At 52.2% G+C, this 15,579-nt stretch overlaps 5 protein-coding genes across 5 annotated transcripts; 1 reads left to right on the forward strand and 4 right to left on the reverse strand.

Annotated features, from left to right (window-relative positions):
* Positions 1 to 281: 281 nt before the first annotated feature.
* On the reverse strand, positions 282 to 2,396 carry P168DRAFT_321606 (MFS transporter; the record flags this gene model as incomplete). The annotated part of the gene is made up of 10 exons (XM_024840490.1): positions 282 to 352; positions 402 to 507; positions 563 to 899; positions 950 to 1,080; positions 1,157 to 1,514; positions 1,580 to 1,700; positions 1,754 to 1,851; positions 1,944 to 1,993; positions 2,053 to 2,189; positions 2,276 to 2,396. 10 exons carry the CDS (start codon positions 2,394 to 2,396, stop codon positions 282 to 284), a joined length of 1,530 nt encoding a protein of 509 aa, XP_024689784.1.
* A 2,732-nt stretch (positions 2,397 to 5,128) lies between these two features.
* P168DRAFT_284721 (uncharacterized protein) lies at positions 5,129 to 6,133 on the reverse strand (the record flags this gene model as incomplete). Its single annotated transcript, XM_024836148.1, has 1 exon — positions 5,129 to 6,133. The coding sequence occupies one exon, from the start codon at positions 6,131 to 6,133 to the stop codon at positions 5,129 to 5,131; it is 1,005 nt and encodes a 334-aa protein (XP_024689785.1).
* Positions 6,134 to 8,806: 2,673 nt separating this feature from the next.
* P168DRAFT_312977 (MFS transporter) lies at positions 8,807 to 10,534 on the forward strand (the record flags this gene model as incomplete). The annotated part of the gene is made up of 3 exons (XM_024839617.1): positions 8,807 to 8,942; positions 8,973 to 9,205; positions 9,278 to 10,534. The coding sequence occupies 3 exons, from the start codon at positions 8,807 to 8,809 to the stop codon at positions 10,460 to 10,462; spliced, it is 1,554 nt and encodes a 517-aa protein (XP_024689786.1). The 3' UTR covers positions 10,463 to 10,534.
* A 387-nt stretch (positions 10,535 to 10,921) lies between these two features.
* P168DRAFT_312978 (C40 family peptidase) lies at positions 10,922 to 11,653 on the reverse strand (the record flags this gene model as incomplete). The annotated part of the gene is made up of 3 exons (XM_024839618.1): positions 10,922 to 11,097; positions 11,167 to 11,271; positions 11,334 to 11,653. The coding sequence occupies 3 exons, from the start codon at positions 11,651 to 11,653 to the stop codon at positions 10,980 to 10,982; spliced, it is 543 nt and encodes a 180-aa protein (XP_024689787.1). The 3' UTR covers positions 10,922 to 10,979.
* A 1,444-nt stretch (positions 11,654 to 13,097) lies between these two features.
* Positions 13,098 to 14,321, reverse strand: P168DRAFT_299489 (NmrA/HSCARG family protein; the record flags this gene model as incomplete). Its single annotated transcript, XM_024838348.1, has 4 exons — positions 13,098 to 13,360; positions 13,437 to 13,775; positions 13,834 to 13,987; positions 14,067 to 14,321. 4 exons carry the CDS (start codon positions 14,319 to 14,321, stop codon positions 13,098 to 13,100), a joined length of 1,011 nt encoding a protein of 336 aa, XP_024689788.1.
* Positions 14,322 to 15,579: the final 1,258 nt, after the last annotated feature.

Here is a 15,579-nt window from a genome sequence, read left to right on the forward strand (position 1 = left end):
GTGCGGAGAGAGTTGAAACGGGCCGCGTCAACCAGGGGAACCCAGCGGAGGGCTTAGACCTGGCTACGTCATCGGGTGATACGTCGATGTGATTGGTGTAGTGGAGTTTTCCCCGTCGGGCGGGCGGGTGGCATGTCACGTGGCAGCCCAACATGGTTAGTGCCTTTGTTTATCGATATCTTATCTTATCGACAGCTTATCTTATCGATTGTCTGTCTTTGGTTGAACAAATCTATCAAAATCATGTCTATCTCAACATCAATTCTATACACCAGTAACATCTAGTTTAATCGCTGCTCTCTTGTGAAAATAATGAACGGAGTGACAACAAGGATGGATAGTAATGTCAGAACTGTACAATCAAATTAGTCTACTACACCCAAGATGTTCGGGAGACTTACCCGGAACAAACTGATACCCATCGTTGAAGCACGACCGGACCACCTGCTGCGTCGCAGTTGGGAGAGTCCACAGATACTTCGAGTCTTTCAACACTTGGTCGATGATCTGGATCGGGTTAACATGGTCCGCCTACAAAACACCCACAGCATCAAAATCATACCTCCTTTGCCGACTTCACATCCATCCGGCCGAAGATGGAACTCTTGAACAACGCATGTACCACCGCAGACGCCCCAGCCGTCCCGATGATCGACCCCAAACGTTGAAAGAGATGATACGCGCCGATTGCAGACGTCGACGATCCTTGCTCTGACCGTGCAGTCATGCCCACGAACTGTGCCGAGCTGATAATTCCATTGGCGATTCCCATCGGGATGACAACGAGGGATCCCCAGGCCGAGGTCGAGGTCCCTTTACTCCAAATGAAACAGAGAAGCACATTCAGTGGAATGCTAATCAGAATGCTGACGACCGACATGGCGTGGTATCGTTTGTATCTGGACTCAGCAGTCAGTATAGCGGGTGTCCACGGGGGCTGTCGTCAAACCGTTTCATGACCAGTCCAGATGCGATGCCTCCCATGGAGTTTCCTAAACTCATGAAGCCGATGTATAACGATGCGAATGTGGTATCGAGATCGTGGACTTTGGTGAGATACGGGACGAGGTTGGCTCGTAACTGTCGCGACACGGATTAGCATGCAGCCCTCCGTCCATCGCGATAGCAATGGACACAGGGTGGAGGTAGGACATACCCCCTCGCGCCCCCCAAACGTAAACAACTGCGCCAGCCAAAACATCCCCACATCCTGAACCATCGTCAAGGGTATTAACGGTTTCCTCGCCCACGACAGCTCCAACCACACGAACAACATCGATGAAGCGGCACACACGACCGCAAACCCCAACCTCCACACCGAACCAACACCCCCATTGATAGCCAGCACAAGAGTCGCAATCGCAACAGACAGACACACAATACCAGGGTAGTCAATATGTTTCAGCTCCTCGTATTTGCTGACGCCTTTGCTGCGGGGTGGTATATCGTCGCGGGTGTGTCGATTCGCTAGCCAGGCGCATGCGACGACGATGGGGAGACGGCCTGCGAAGGCCCTACTGTAGCATTAGCCCTCTGGATGTCTCGTACTTGTCATGACAATAGTGGAAAGAATATTAACCATCTCCATCCCACCGTCTCGGTGACCAAACTCCCCAGCGGGGCCCCGAGGCCCTGCCCCGCCATGTTCAGTGACCGTTTGTAGCTTCGCAATAGCGCTACCTCGCTAGACGGTACACTATCTGCTGGAGTCAGCTCTATCGTCAACTTTGTGTGTCTTTCTCAGGAATTGCACCTGTGATCAGCACCGACGTGAGGATCGTCATGCCCGCACCGCCAACACCACTGATGATCCTGCCCACGATAAGCCACACCAGGTCGTTGCTGACGGTACTATCTTCATCATTAGTCGTGTCCCCTCCCTGGTAATGATGAAGAAGGAAGGAGTGCACCAAAACAAACACCCCATCCCAAAAATCAAATACGCGACGAGAATTCCGCGCTTACACCCAAACACATCGCTCAGCGCACCGTACTGCCATTCCACGTTACCATCATAACACCTACATAAAGTTCCAGGGAGGGAAGGCGTACAAGCGGCACCGAAATGCAATAACCCAGTTTATACCCGATCAACAGCCATATCCCCTGTGCTTGACGATTGAAATCCGACGCGATGATCTCGTACGTTGCTGTGACGATGGAATTGTCGGTGCTCGTTAGGAAGGCGCCTTCGTTGACTTGTCAGCACTTCCTCTTTTCTTCTTGTTCAATTCAATCCATATCAACAGGATATGGATAACATCTGAAAACCTACCAAGATAAGCCACATAAATAGCAATCCTATCTCCCCGCGACTCATCCTCCGCCTTCTCCGGCGAGGGGTACAGCGGCTGTTGCTGTTCATCCTCGATCTCGATCTCGAGCTGCTCTTGCATGGTCACCGTTCACAATCAAACAATCAATTAGTTAATTAGTATATATGATAATGTATGTAACGTCTATGTAGAAAGTAAGATAGACTCACTCGGCGAGAAAATCTTCAGCAGCCCTATCCCCTCCCCGGCGGAGCCCTCTTTCCACTCACCGGGGTCACTTGTTCCTCTCTTTCGAGCTCTAGATCTCTCCCTTGCATGCAATCCCTTCGCATCGTCCGTCCATCCGTTTATCCCGCGCATAATAAGTCTTGTTGTCGGCCGAGCTAAGCAATGAGTTGGCGTACGGACTATATATGTAAACATTCCAAATCTTCAAAACACGTAATAAACACATTCGATATATTATATCCAGCAAAGCAAATTCCAATCATCACGACGCGTCAGACGCGCAATCATCTAACCAGTAATCTTGAACCACAGCTGTATATACACTGAATATATGTATCCAATCGCACACCTCGTTCATGCAGTCAGTCCCTGCAGCCTACTTACTCCCTAACCAGTCCCTATTCCTCTTTCCCTTCTCCTCCCCATCTCATCTCATCTCGTCTCTTCTTTCCTCCAATCCATTCAACAATAAAACTACCATTTAAACTACCTCTCCTCACCCACACAAGTCAATACCACCTATCCCCCTGCTCAGACCAAAGCACCCCACCCCACCCCTACAAACAAAGAAACAAGCGAAGAAAATCCACCCTTGCCCCCCACATTCCACACCCCTCTGTTCCACTCCGCATGCCAAACAGACTGTCCCGGACCTGCAATGATCGGCGCGGAATGTGCACCACGACGATCATGACCCATACACCACATGACTACCCGGATCTCATCTGATCTGACTCTTTACTAGGGATAGATACACCGGCCTCGTCTTGCAAGAATACTAATGTTGGGGATAGCAGTCCTGTCAAGCGCTTTACGAAGGACTCCTCAATGTATCTTAGGCTTACCAGCTAGTATGATATGTCTCCTGCAAAGTCCAAGCAATCCGTACTTTGCTGGAGTCCGTCGCAGGGATTCATAACGCATCGACCAGGCGAGAGCTGTGGAAGATCAGATAGAATAGGCAAATATAGTGATGGTTTTGATTAACGAAACTATAAAGAAGATTGGAAAAGCTTCCAAGATAGGAAGAAACATCAGAGTACGAATAGTATGAGAAATATGCAAGTCGCCTGACCGATTGCAGTCCCTCTACGAAAGCAAGCTCGCTGCAGAATCGCTCCATGATGTCGCCGCGAGACTTACATCCCGACGCATCATGCAGGCACTGGTTGGTCGCGTCGTATAATCTCAAGACCGCGACGCCAAAACCTTGATCAGCCTTTGGTATAGGGCTAAACCTGGCTGATATACCCAACATATAACCCATCCATACAAATAGATTACATTCTCACGGCCACTGCACCAGTATACTCACGAGCACTTGGGCAGGGCTTGACCTAAGTAGTAGAAGTATTGGCCTCTATATACCCCTGATATTCCTAGGATTACCCCTCCACGCCATTGAGTACATGCACTGCCTACAATTCAACCAGAAAAATGTGATGAAACCAGACGAATCTGGTAATAGTAATATGCCCGCCCACCCGACCCGGTAATAGATATAGAGATAAGCCATACAGTCCTGTGAGATGCTGCAGGCACTGGGATAAAAAATATCGATCTCAAACAAAATAAATCAAAACGAGATAAACCATACAGTCCTGTGAGATGCTGCAGGCACTGGGTTAAAATATCGATCTCAAACAAAACAAAATCACAAAAAGCCACAAACAAAGGAAATCCTCAACCACAATCTAATACATCCTCCACCGACACCGATCACGAATCGCTCCTAGATCATGTTAGTCACTCTCTACCAACCTTTCTCATCCATGGAACCTACAGAAGAGGCCGTGCATCGGGCCACCACACTCCCATCTCCGACGACACCGATGACGCAGTCCGACTACTATCCAGTGAGCCACGATCACCCTCGACTTGCATGGACCCGACATACCGAGACGGTCTGGCACCGGGCCATCACGCCGCACCCTTCCGCCGATACCGACGACGTAGCTCTTGCTAAAGGTCCCCAGTCAGCCACGACCAACAACCCATATAGAAAATACCTACTCAGAAACTCGTGCATCGGTCCGTTAGACAGGGGCGTAGTCCAGTGAGCTCATCCTACACGTGTTCAGTCAGCCATCGTCATAGCATGGTCAACCACCGGTCCACAGTTACCTGAGATGGTGCTGGATCGCGCCAACAGTCTGGCTCCTCCGAAGGTCAGGCCGCAGCCACCGCCAGCCCCAAACCGCCATCCATCCAACTGCTCTGCCGGCGCTCTCGTAAGTCACGCCGACCGAAGGACAGGATCGTGCCATCTACCCCGCTGGGGTCACGGATGGTTGCCAACGCCGCCGGAAAGGACTACGACTTATTGTGTGCGTCATTACCCTTTCGGAACCTCTCAACATTGGCTTCCTCTGCAATTTTTCATAGTCAGCACCGCTCACCCCCGCGAAAGGGACATTGACATACCCTAGGTGCGAAGCGTCGCGCCACCATTTCAGGCAGGAATACGTTGGCCCGCTCTATAAACCCGTCAGCCGAACCTGGGGTGGGAGCCTCGGCACCACCCAAGACGGGCACCACCCAGGTTCACCAAATGGAAGCTTGGCCTGAGGCCAGATACAAAAGAGTGTGGGTACGTGACGTAAGGAGCGGCAAGTGACCGGCGATCACCACCGTGTTGGCTTGAAAACATCCAACACGGGGATGATCCACCGATCAACTTTTACAACAGTAACCCTGTCGAAACGAACTCTCTTCTTCGGCTTCACCTCGCCGCCCACCTGGGTGGACTGCACGGGGGTCGGCTTCGGAGAAGAGCCCGCCACGACAGGGGGGCAAAGAGCGACAGGAGGGGAAAGAGTGACAGCAGGAGAACGAGTGGGAGAAGGAGAACGAGTGACACTCACGGAAGGAACGGACGGCTGCACACGGTGCAGCCCCTTCAGACGCTCCAGCTCCTGCTGGTGAGCGACCCTGCGCTTGGCCATGCGCTCAAGCACAGGGGGGCGGCCGAAGGAACGACGGACCGGAGTCGGCGGGGCACGGGATGGCGGGCCAAGAGGCGGGCCGAACGAGAGACAGGTGCCGGGCCGGGGCCGGGGGGGAGCCGGATGGCGGGCCAACAGCCGCGCCGAACGAGAGACGGCGGCTGGGGCTGGGGTCGGGGCCCGGGTCGGGGCACGAGCACGAGCCGGAATGGAACGAGAGACAGGCTCGGCATCGCGGGCCGAAGGGCGGACGAGGAAACGAGGGGCAGGCCGCGGCGCCGGGGCCGCGGCCGGGGCACGGGCCGAACGAGTGGCGTGGACGGAGGAGGCCGCCGCCTGGGAGGGGCAGCGTGACGACCGCTGGAGACGGGTCGACCGCTGGAACAAAGGAGGGGCAGGTATCGGACCTGGGAGGGGGGTCAAGAAACGAGTGGATGGCGCAGGCGCCGGAGGGCAAAGAGGGAAGCCGAGACGCGATCGTCGCGTGATGTCGGCAAAGGAGTGGGCGCCAGGCTGGGTGGTGATGGCCGGCTTAAAAGAGGGACAAGGAGCCGGGGCGAACCCACGGTTGATCGCAAGCCGGGAAGTTAAACGAGTGACTGGCTGCGTCGACCGGGGAGCCCGACCCTTGGCGGAGGCGAGAAGGGAGGCAGCACCACGAGGAACAGTCAGGTACCGAGGCATCAAGACTGTTCCGGGTGGGCGAAGAAAAAAAAAAGAAGGAACGCAAGAGTGATGGTCTGGCTTGGTAAACGTAAAGTGTGTACACGATACTAACGCAAGTGAGCATGCTCTGGGGAGAGAAGGAAGGAAGAACATTTCCAGCGGGAGGAGGGGGAGATGGGGGTGTTTATACGGAGCGTTATGTTGTCAAAAGGGCAGGTACGGGGACAGGGAAAGAGGACGAGGATGAAGGGCTTTGAGGCAAGTATGGATAGCTGCTCCTGCCATGTTTACGGCACCGCAAGATGTGGGATGCTGACTTGGTGGATTGCATCGAGTATCAAGCTATTAGATGCTACAGCCAGCTGGTAGGAGGGTAAGAAGTTAGCCCTAACTCGAGATCTTTCTCACACGCGCAAATCACTTGGTAGGTCGTATAGCGTTTGGTAGGTCAACGCATTAGCAGAGAAGCTCTTCGGTGAGGTTCTGTCTTGGGAAGCAACCCCACCTTCCTCATTTTCAGCGATATACCCACAGAGCACCTGCCTTCAGCGAGGGACACGGTGCTCTGTTGACGTCACACTGATCGAGTTGCCAGAAGGGGTAAACAGTGTAAAACAGAGAGATACCGCTGTTATATGCGTTGACTGGGAGTGTTGTTTTCATACCAGTGTCTATAGTTGGGTTAAGAGGCGGGCTATGTGGGAGGGTAGATGAGAAGGTCAAAATATGGATGATATTGATGGCTCATGAAGCCATGAGGTCGCGAATAGTCGTAATAATGCAAGAAAACATGCAAAGCCAGAGACTTATTTCATGTAGCCACACACCACAAGTAGCCAATGCTGGGTGGTTGTATATTTTACATCCCCACAAACTATAGATATATATTGCGCTTTATCGAGACGATATCCCGCGGATAGGGAGATGGTCAAACTGGTGGCTACAGCCTGTATAAACTTATCAGGTCAGATACAGTGACTTGCAGATAGTTATACGTATCTGGTATCAATCACTTGATGTAGTCTGGACAGCTCTGTCGATGGCATTTGACCTCCCTAGTCTGTCTCTCCCGTTGTTTATAGTGAGATGTAAACAAAGCCAACACGCAGCTGGCTCATGGAACTTTTTCATAGAGACTATGTTTTGTATGTTGCATTTATTTACAGCCTTCTTAAATTCCTATCAATCATCGAAATTATCAATATCTTGGCTGTTTTCATCGGTCCTCCCACAGCCGCGAGGCGTCGTGGATCCTGTTGTTATGCCGCCCTCTGGGGGTGCCGACCATACCACTATCCTAAAAGACCAGACACGCATATCCAGCTTCCTTGTTTGATATTAAAAACATCTCTGTATATTCTACTCTGCGCCCAGCCTGTGCCCCCGCAAAATCCGCAGTCCTTCCGTTAGGTCGCACCCCGGGATGCGATCTCAACACCCGCCAGCATCGGATGTGAACTAGCTTAGGGCTTGTTCTATGGATAGCATATATTTCTTCTATGTAAGCTTTCGTCTAGTGATCTAACAGCTGCGATAGTAAGCGCAGAATGTGAATCCCATCTCCGCTCTCTAGTCTTTTTCTACCAGTGGTAACCAGATACACACTGGACCACAAGATAGTGCAGCCTCAGGCATAAATGTTGCATTAATGACTGTATCCACTTATGCAACACCTGACCGCTGATGACAGCACGTGACTCCATCCCAGATCTCCACTGAAGCCATAGAATTCCGAGATTTCACCTCTCATTCCACGGCAGCATCACACGTGGGCATGGCATGATGGGCGATATAATAAATGTCACGAGGCTCTTTGGAATTCGACCACCCCTTACGAGCCGCTATTTTCCCAATCCACCGGATGGACGAACCAGACTATCGTTACCATTGAATCCATCACGCGACTGATCCATGCATCTATCTGTCCACTGAAAGCATAGCTGCATCGGCTGAGGGCCATGTATAAGCACAGCATGCCACCCGGGTACAATAATACACACGAGGCTGGCATAAGTCTTGCACCGGAGGAGCCTCGTGTGGTCAACAAAGACGGTACCCAACGGGAGTGGGTCCCTGAATCAGCGGTGCCACCCGCCGGCGATTATCTCCTGGGATGGTTGGTGCCAGTCAGGGTCGAAAGTGGAGCACTGAATCAGTCCTGTTCCCCCTTTTCCAGTCTCCGCATCTGATACACCGTGCATAACGAATTTTATGTGCCATTCTCATCGAGGAATTGTCCAGGGATCATGGGTCAGAATAAGCAAGGAATGAAGGTTGATCATGGATTCTGCGCCAATCCTACGCAAACATGCACATAGCAAACAAACCAAACCCCTCTGGTCCTACTCTCGTCAAATCACGAACTGAGCGATGGCTCGGAGGTGGAAGACGGTGTAGTTCGCACAAGTTATGAACAGGCCCGCATCGGCCAACAAACGAGGCAGATCGGGTGCAGCTTCAGCTTCGGGTCTCTGATCCCGAGAGGCTTGGCTGCTTTTGGGTCGTTCTTAATTTTCTTCTCTTTGACCTGTTTTCTTATTTATATCTGCGTTCCTCTTCCCTGTCCCGGGAATCGGTACTTTATCGCTAGAGCTGGCTCACCCTACCTTCCGACTCTATAATACCCCTGCATATTGTCTTAATTTACCCATCAATTCTACGACCTTAATATTTGATCCTATCCATTGCAAAATGGATCCTCCCACAGACCAGGAGGACAAACGGTCCAGCACCTACAGCGAACGACCCCAGCCCGGCGACGAAGAAGCCGCCATCTCCCACCAACCCACCAAAGAAGAAGCTACCAAGGAGCGTGCCTCCCTCTACCGTTCGACCACGCACGTATTCCCTGAGACAGACCTTGACCGCGGCATCGTAGGCTGGGACGGTCAGGATGACCCCGCCAATCCGCAGAATTTCTCCGACGCCAAGAAATGGAGCCTCCTAGGGCTCATCAGCGCCTTCACGTTCGTCTCGCCCTTGGCGTCGAGTATGTTCTCGCCTGCGGCTGAATACGTTGCCATGGATCTGGGAGTGAAAGATCAGATGTTGTTGTCGTTTAGTATCAGTATCTATCTGCTGGGTTATGCGGTACGTCCTTGAGCAAACGGAGCAGCACGCACACGAAAGAAAGGAACAAGTCACTAACATATGCCAACACAGTTCGGGCCCCTTCTCCTCGCCCCCCTGAGTGAAATCTACGGCCGCCGCGTTGTCCTCTCAGCCTCCAACTGGTTCTTCGCCGTCTGGCAGATCGGCTGCGCCCTAGCGCCCAACATGGCCAGCCTGATCGTCTTCCGCCTTCTCGCCGGCATCGGCGGATCCGCCTGCATCACGCTCGGCGCCGGTGTCATAGCCGATATGTTTCCCGTCGAGAAGCGCGGCGCCGCCACCTCCATCTGGGGCGTGGGGCCCCTGCTCGGGCCCGTCGTGGGCCCCATCGCCGGCGGCTTCCTCGGCGAGGCCGTCGGCTGGCGGTGGATCTTCTGGGTGATTCTCATCGCCGGCGGCGTGACGCAGGCGGCCATCGAGGTTCTCAACCGCGAGACGTACGCGTCGGTGCTCATCCGGTGGAAGACGCAGCGACTGAGCCGCGAGCTGGGGCGGACAGACCTCCGCAGCGCGTACGAGCTCGATCGCGATGAGTCCGCCCCGCCGGGCCGGGTCCTCTGGCAGGGTCTAAAGCGCCCGATGTTGCTGCTGTTCAAGTCGCCGATCGTGCTCCTGCTATCGACGTACATGGCGCTCGTCTACGGGCTGCTGTACCTCTTCTTCACGACCATTCCCTCCGTCTTCCGTCTCCGGTACGGCTTCTCAGCGGGCCTGGCGGGCCTGGCATACCTGGGGATTGGAATCGGGTTCATGGTCGGCCTCGGCACAGTGGCGATCACTAGCGACCGCCTGGTCGTGAAGCAGACGGCGCGCAACGGCGGCAAGTTCAACCCCGAGATGCGTCTCCCCGCGATGATCATCTTCGCCTGCATCCTCCCCATCAGCTTCTTCTGGTACGGCTGGACGGTCGAGAAACATGTCCACTGGGCTGCTCCCATCGTCGGCATGTTCCCCTTCGGCGTCGGCATGATGGGCGTGTATCTGCCTATCCAGACTTACATCATCGACTCTTACCCCGGGTATGCGGCGTCGGCTAACGCAGCGCTAACAACGACGCGATCGCTCGTCGGCGCGCTGCTGCCGCTCGCGGGTCCGAGGATGTTCGGCGATCTTGGTATCGGCTGGGGGAACTCGCTTTTGGGGTTCTTGGCGGTGGCGTTCATTCCGATTCCGATTATCTTTATCCGGTATGGAAAGGTTATCCGCGAGAAGTTTCCGGTTGATTTGAGTGGGTAGGCTGCTTGTTGCCTAGGATAGAAATAATATGGTGGAAGCATATAGACTTGTACATAATGTAATATCGCATGCGTAATGACATCAATGATTTCACTACTCTATCTTCAATAGCTATCCACTAGAAGTAATTCTCCGACATGACATGTGCAGGCATACTTGAAGATGAGCCGTACTATCATCTCTTAGCCGCTACGCCAAAATGCTGACCAGCGTTTGGTATAGGGCTTAACCTAACTGGTATCCCTAACATGATCCTCCCAGACTAACTCAATGCCAACTCCACACATATCAAGCTAAGTCTGGACGAGTCCTCATTCCCAAATGATACACCCTCCAAACAGCATCCAGCATCATACACCCTACTTCACCCTCCCCCCTCCCCTTGAAACCAAGGATAGATCGAAAATATGTATAAAACTATAAACAAGGTATATACAAGCCAGGCTCCCCTCACGCACCGCGCGATAAGATCACCCACGCCAGGGTTACAAACTCCCGGATATCAAACTCCCCAAACCTAAGCAGTGAAACGGATAACATAAGGGCAGGGGGTATCGCTGAACCCGCTGATGCTGTTCTCCTGCACCTGGTTGACCCTGTCGTTGGGTGCGTTCCACATGCGGTCGCCGGAGTCCCTGCCTTGGTTAGCATTGCCGTACAGTAGTACCTAGGTAGGAAGGAGGGGGAAAAGGGCAGGAACTAACATCATCAGACCGACGTGGTGGATGGAGCTGGGGTCGTTGTCGCAATCGCACGAGCCGCCGAAGAAGACGGCGTCGCCGGGAAGGCGCTCCTCGTAGGGGTATTTCCTGTATTTCATATTAGGATCTGGCGTATTGTACGATATGTGTGGGGGATGATGAGGACATACTTGTAGCCCAGAGCCTCCTCGCTGGCACAGTACATAGACGAGGTAACGCGCAGACCCTCGGTGAACAGATCACGGCCGGTCACCTGGCACACGGCCCAGCAGACCAGGCCGGAGCAGTCGTAGCCGGTGTCGCCGTACTGGTAGGGGGGCTGGTCCGCGGACGGGCCGTCGCAGGAGCCGCCGCCCCAGGCGTAGGGCAGGCCATCGGCAGTCTGGGCCGTGGCGAGGATCTGCTCGCCGACGGTGGCGCGGGAGACGAGGGAGCGGGCGGAGGCGGAGGCCAGGGTGGCGAGGAGGGTGACGGCGGTGGTGGTCTTCATGTTGTTGGTAGTGTAGGAAAATGTATTAGGATTAGAGTGTTGGATTGAGGGGACTGAAGTGGGATGGGGTTTGTTATCTTATATACATGTTGGCGGTGGTGGTGTGGTTGTCGATCGTCATTAGCTGAAACAGCGATAAGATTGCACATTGTCTGGAATGCATCTATTTCGGACACCAGATGGATCCGTCGTGTGGGGAAAGTGTCATTCTCCCACACGCCACAAGCCTCGGATAGATAGCGCAGTCCTTCATGGCCTTCTGGGCATAGTGGTACCCATGTCTCCACGTTCTCCTGCCCTGACAGCCTGAGGTTGCAGAATACGAGAAGCCAAGAGTCCTTGCCGGGAAATGGCGTCCCAACCTGGTAAAGGCCTGGTCGATCTCCGCCGTATTCCGCCTATTTATAGTCTGGGCCCGTGTAGGGTGGTATACATTGTATGGGATTGTGGATTTGGTCGCCGGAGCAGGGATATTGGTGTTGCATGCATGGAAATCACACCAGGGATGGGGATGGGGGTGGGTCTGTTGTATGGATCTGTGATGGTGGTCCCTGTTTTGTCGGACCCACCAGAGCCCTACCCTTCTTTACCTTCTGAGTGGCGTATTCAGAGAGGGCTTGGCCGTTGGTATACTGACTGAATATGGTCTTGCATGTTCTTCAGTGTCTGTAGGGTTGTCTATACTAACTGGAGGTACTTGGTCAAGTATTTATTTGATGTTGTGAATAATATTTTGTACCGTCTATATCTTTACATTGTGTGGGACTATTTAATTATGGATATATATCTAATTCGATAACTCTTTTCTTCTACCATGTATCTCTAGAATTCAAATAAGTGAGACCATTTAGCAGTTTATCCATGAGAATTATGTACATTATTGACTCCACTGTGCAATATATCCCTACATTGGCTAATCACGCCCCCCTCCCCCCCAGGAGCTGTGCAGATATAGAACATAAACAAAGCCATGCGATTACTCGACGTTGCAATAGATAAGGAGGGTTATTAGTTACCACCATGCTACAATAGATAGCATAAGTCTCTTGGCTTTTGCAGGGTACCTTGAATCCAATGCGACAATTGATCGTCGCTTTACCGTATCTCTAGGGTGTCAGGGTACCTTTAGCAAAACCACCGAATCTCGCTACGTGGTACCCCGAAGCCCCGAGAGGGCTGATGGAGTAGTGCTCTCGTATGATAGGCAGCCCCTGCTAATACTATACTAGCGAGGAATACCAGACAACCTGTTCTACAGTCCTCTGAGTCGCGCATCATCTCTCCATGAACCCCAATTTTATAAACAATGCTGAGTTGAAAATCAGCTACTACTGCGAATACCCAGATACTTTTGTCGAGCACGGAATACACTGTTCTCTATAGAAGTAAGGTCGCATTGCACTGCCTTTGCAATGTTAAGTTCGCCCATGTCCGTGCATAGCATTCATGCCTTTGCCTTATAGTTGCTCCTAAACCACTTCTCAGCAGTCGTCAGATGAGCCTCTGATCCACTTTTCCCCCGAGCTAAAGTAGCAGCCCTTTTCAAAGTCGCCGCAATATCAGTTGTTCCCGGGACGTCCCCAAAATATTTCCCATCTGTTGTCTGGCCAAACCGAAAGAGCTCTCGGTGGTCATCTAGTTCGCTGACCCCAGGAGCCAACGTCTCCCCCGCAGGTATAGGAACATATCGAGCTTTTTCGCCGGTCACTAGTAATGGCACAGATCGAATGAGCAGGGGGGGTTTATAGACATATTTTTAGAAAGGCTCGGGATCAATACGCACCTTTTTCGAAGACACGCGCGAATTCATCCCACGACAGAATTTCACTGATCGCGGGAACGGGCCGTTGATGATACTTTTCCGGCTCCAAAAGCATGCCATGGACGAGATCTCCGAAATCCTCTCGTATGCATATCCAGGGAATTCCAGTGTTGCGCGTCTTGCCCCACAGCGGCATGTAAAGTGTCTTGTATCCCTCTTCATCCGCGTAAAATGGGAAGCCACCCATGACTTGGGCGACTTCCTTATTGAGATAGTTCTCCATGTACCACCCCGCGTGGATGGAGCCTACGGTGGAGAAGTGTCCCGAGGCGACGGCATACTTCTCGATGCGATTTTTCTCTATTGGATAGTGGTGAGTAGGGACGGTGCTGTCGACTGATGTGTGCAATTTACATACCATCCATTGTTTTCATGGGTATTGCACCATCGGTGAACTCGCTGGCTGAGACGAAGGAGCTGTATACCAGGTTCTTGACACCAGCAGTAATCAACCCGTCAACTATCGTCTTGCCCAGATCAGATTCCATGGGGCCTTGCTTGTCTAGAAACATCTAGGATGGTTAAGTAGGCCCATGTTTTAGCGTGATAGCCTCGACGATTGGTTGATTGAGAGTAGCATTCCGGACATACAGGATCGTCGGAATTGGTGTTGACAAATGCAGCCCACGAGCCCTTGAAGGCGTCCGCAATCTCATCCTTGTCCCAGCCGTTCGCTTTCACGATAGTAGCGCCAAGACGCTCAAGCTCCTGTGCACGCGGAGATTCGGGATCCCTGCTTATCGCCCGTACTTGGAAGTCCTTGTTCTGGAGTAACGACTGAGATACCGAGCCTCCCTGCGTGCCGGTGGCACCAAATATGGTAACTATCTTGGGGGATCTTGTCATAATGGCGAAGATATCACAAAGATGAGGTCGCAGACGATTTCGGATTGTGATGTGGTGGGAAGGAAAGAGGTGAATTTAAGGGCTTCTTGATCAAAGCCACCCTAGTTATTGACTTCGCGGGAAAGGTATGTATGATATACACAGTTAAGAATAATCAAATGTGCACTGCCGCAGGAAAAGAGGAAAAGGGAATATTAACCGGGTTAGTGAGCGCTGCAAGGGTCGGTGACTGGCGGTCTGGGCTCGGTGTTAGTATGTCCGTGATGCTGTTAATCCCCACCCTACGCAACACCATAATAGGCAGATGAGGCCCCCTTTGTGGCACTAATGTAAGCAATACATTGCCCTTATGCGGTGTATCTCGCTGGAAAACTAGTCATACGCAGTCTGACCAAATACCGATTTAGTATCTTGGTGTAGTGGCTGTCATTCATGCAAGGACAAACCAAGACAGCATGAAGCCCAGCAGAAGCTAGGAGAAGTCATGGCGTCATGATAGCGTCTTAAAATTAAGGTAGAGCGCACTCGAGAGCCCTTGGTCTATCTATCCTTTGCCCCTCTATCATCAAGCTAAGAAACAGACCTCGCGTTTCGGGAATATAAATCTGATATTGAGGTGTCAGGGCTTTTTTGTCGGCCGCTATGGAGCATAGGCTGTGTCACTTTAACTGTCACATTCACTGCAGAGTATTGTAAAATTGTTAAACCTAAAATATACCAGCCTGACTCTTAAAGATCCATTATAACTCCCGAAATTTGGCTTGTCGACTCCTTTCCAGACGGCCATATATCGACAATCCCGTTGAAAGTTCCCCTGGCCAAGCTTTGTGCTGTTGACCAATTCCTTAACTCGATACATAGCTTGCCATTGATTCCAGATTTAGAATCTACCTTCCCAATATGCAAATAGACCGCGTCTGCTGCGGGAGCCGAAGCTTCAGGCCCTACCACATCCACAAGTGGAAGGTTATCCTGATTTTGATGTTGCATATAGCGTCTGCAAATGTATTTGTCGAACGTCATGATAGGCACCTCCTGGCCTGGCCCAGCGGGAAGTACCCGTATCAAGCTCCCATCCCATGAGATCTTTGGCAGGCTCTCCAGGAGGTCTATCTTAATATACATTCCGAGCGGGAACAGATGACCATCCGATATAACCTCGGGCCATGTAGTGTGGCGTAAAACATCTGGAAGCGCGGGAGTGATTAACAGCTGCCACTGGTGTCTTTCTAGCAACGGTTTGAAGAAGCGTAATCTT

The sequence above is a fragment of the Aspergillus campestris genome, assembly GCF_002847485.1.
Source record: "Aspergillus campestris IBT 28561 chromosome Unknown P168scaffold_12, whole genome shotgun sequence".
NCBI classification, from domain to species: Eukaryota; Fungi; Ascomycota; class Eurotiomycetes; order Eurotiales; family Aspergillaceae; genus Aspergillus; species Aspergillus campestris.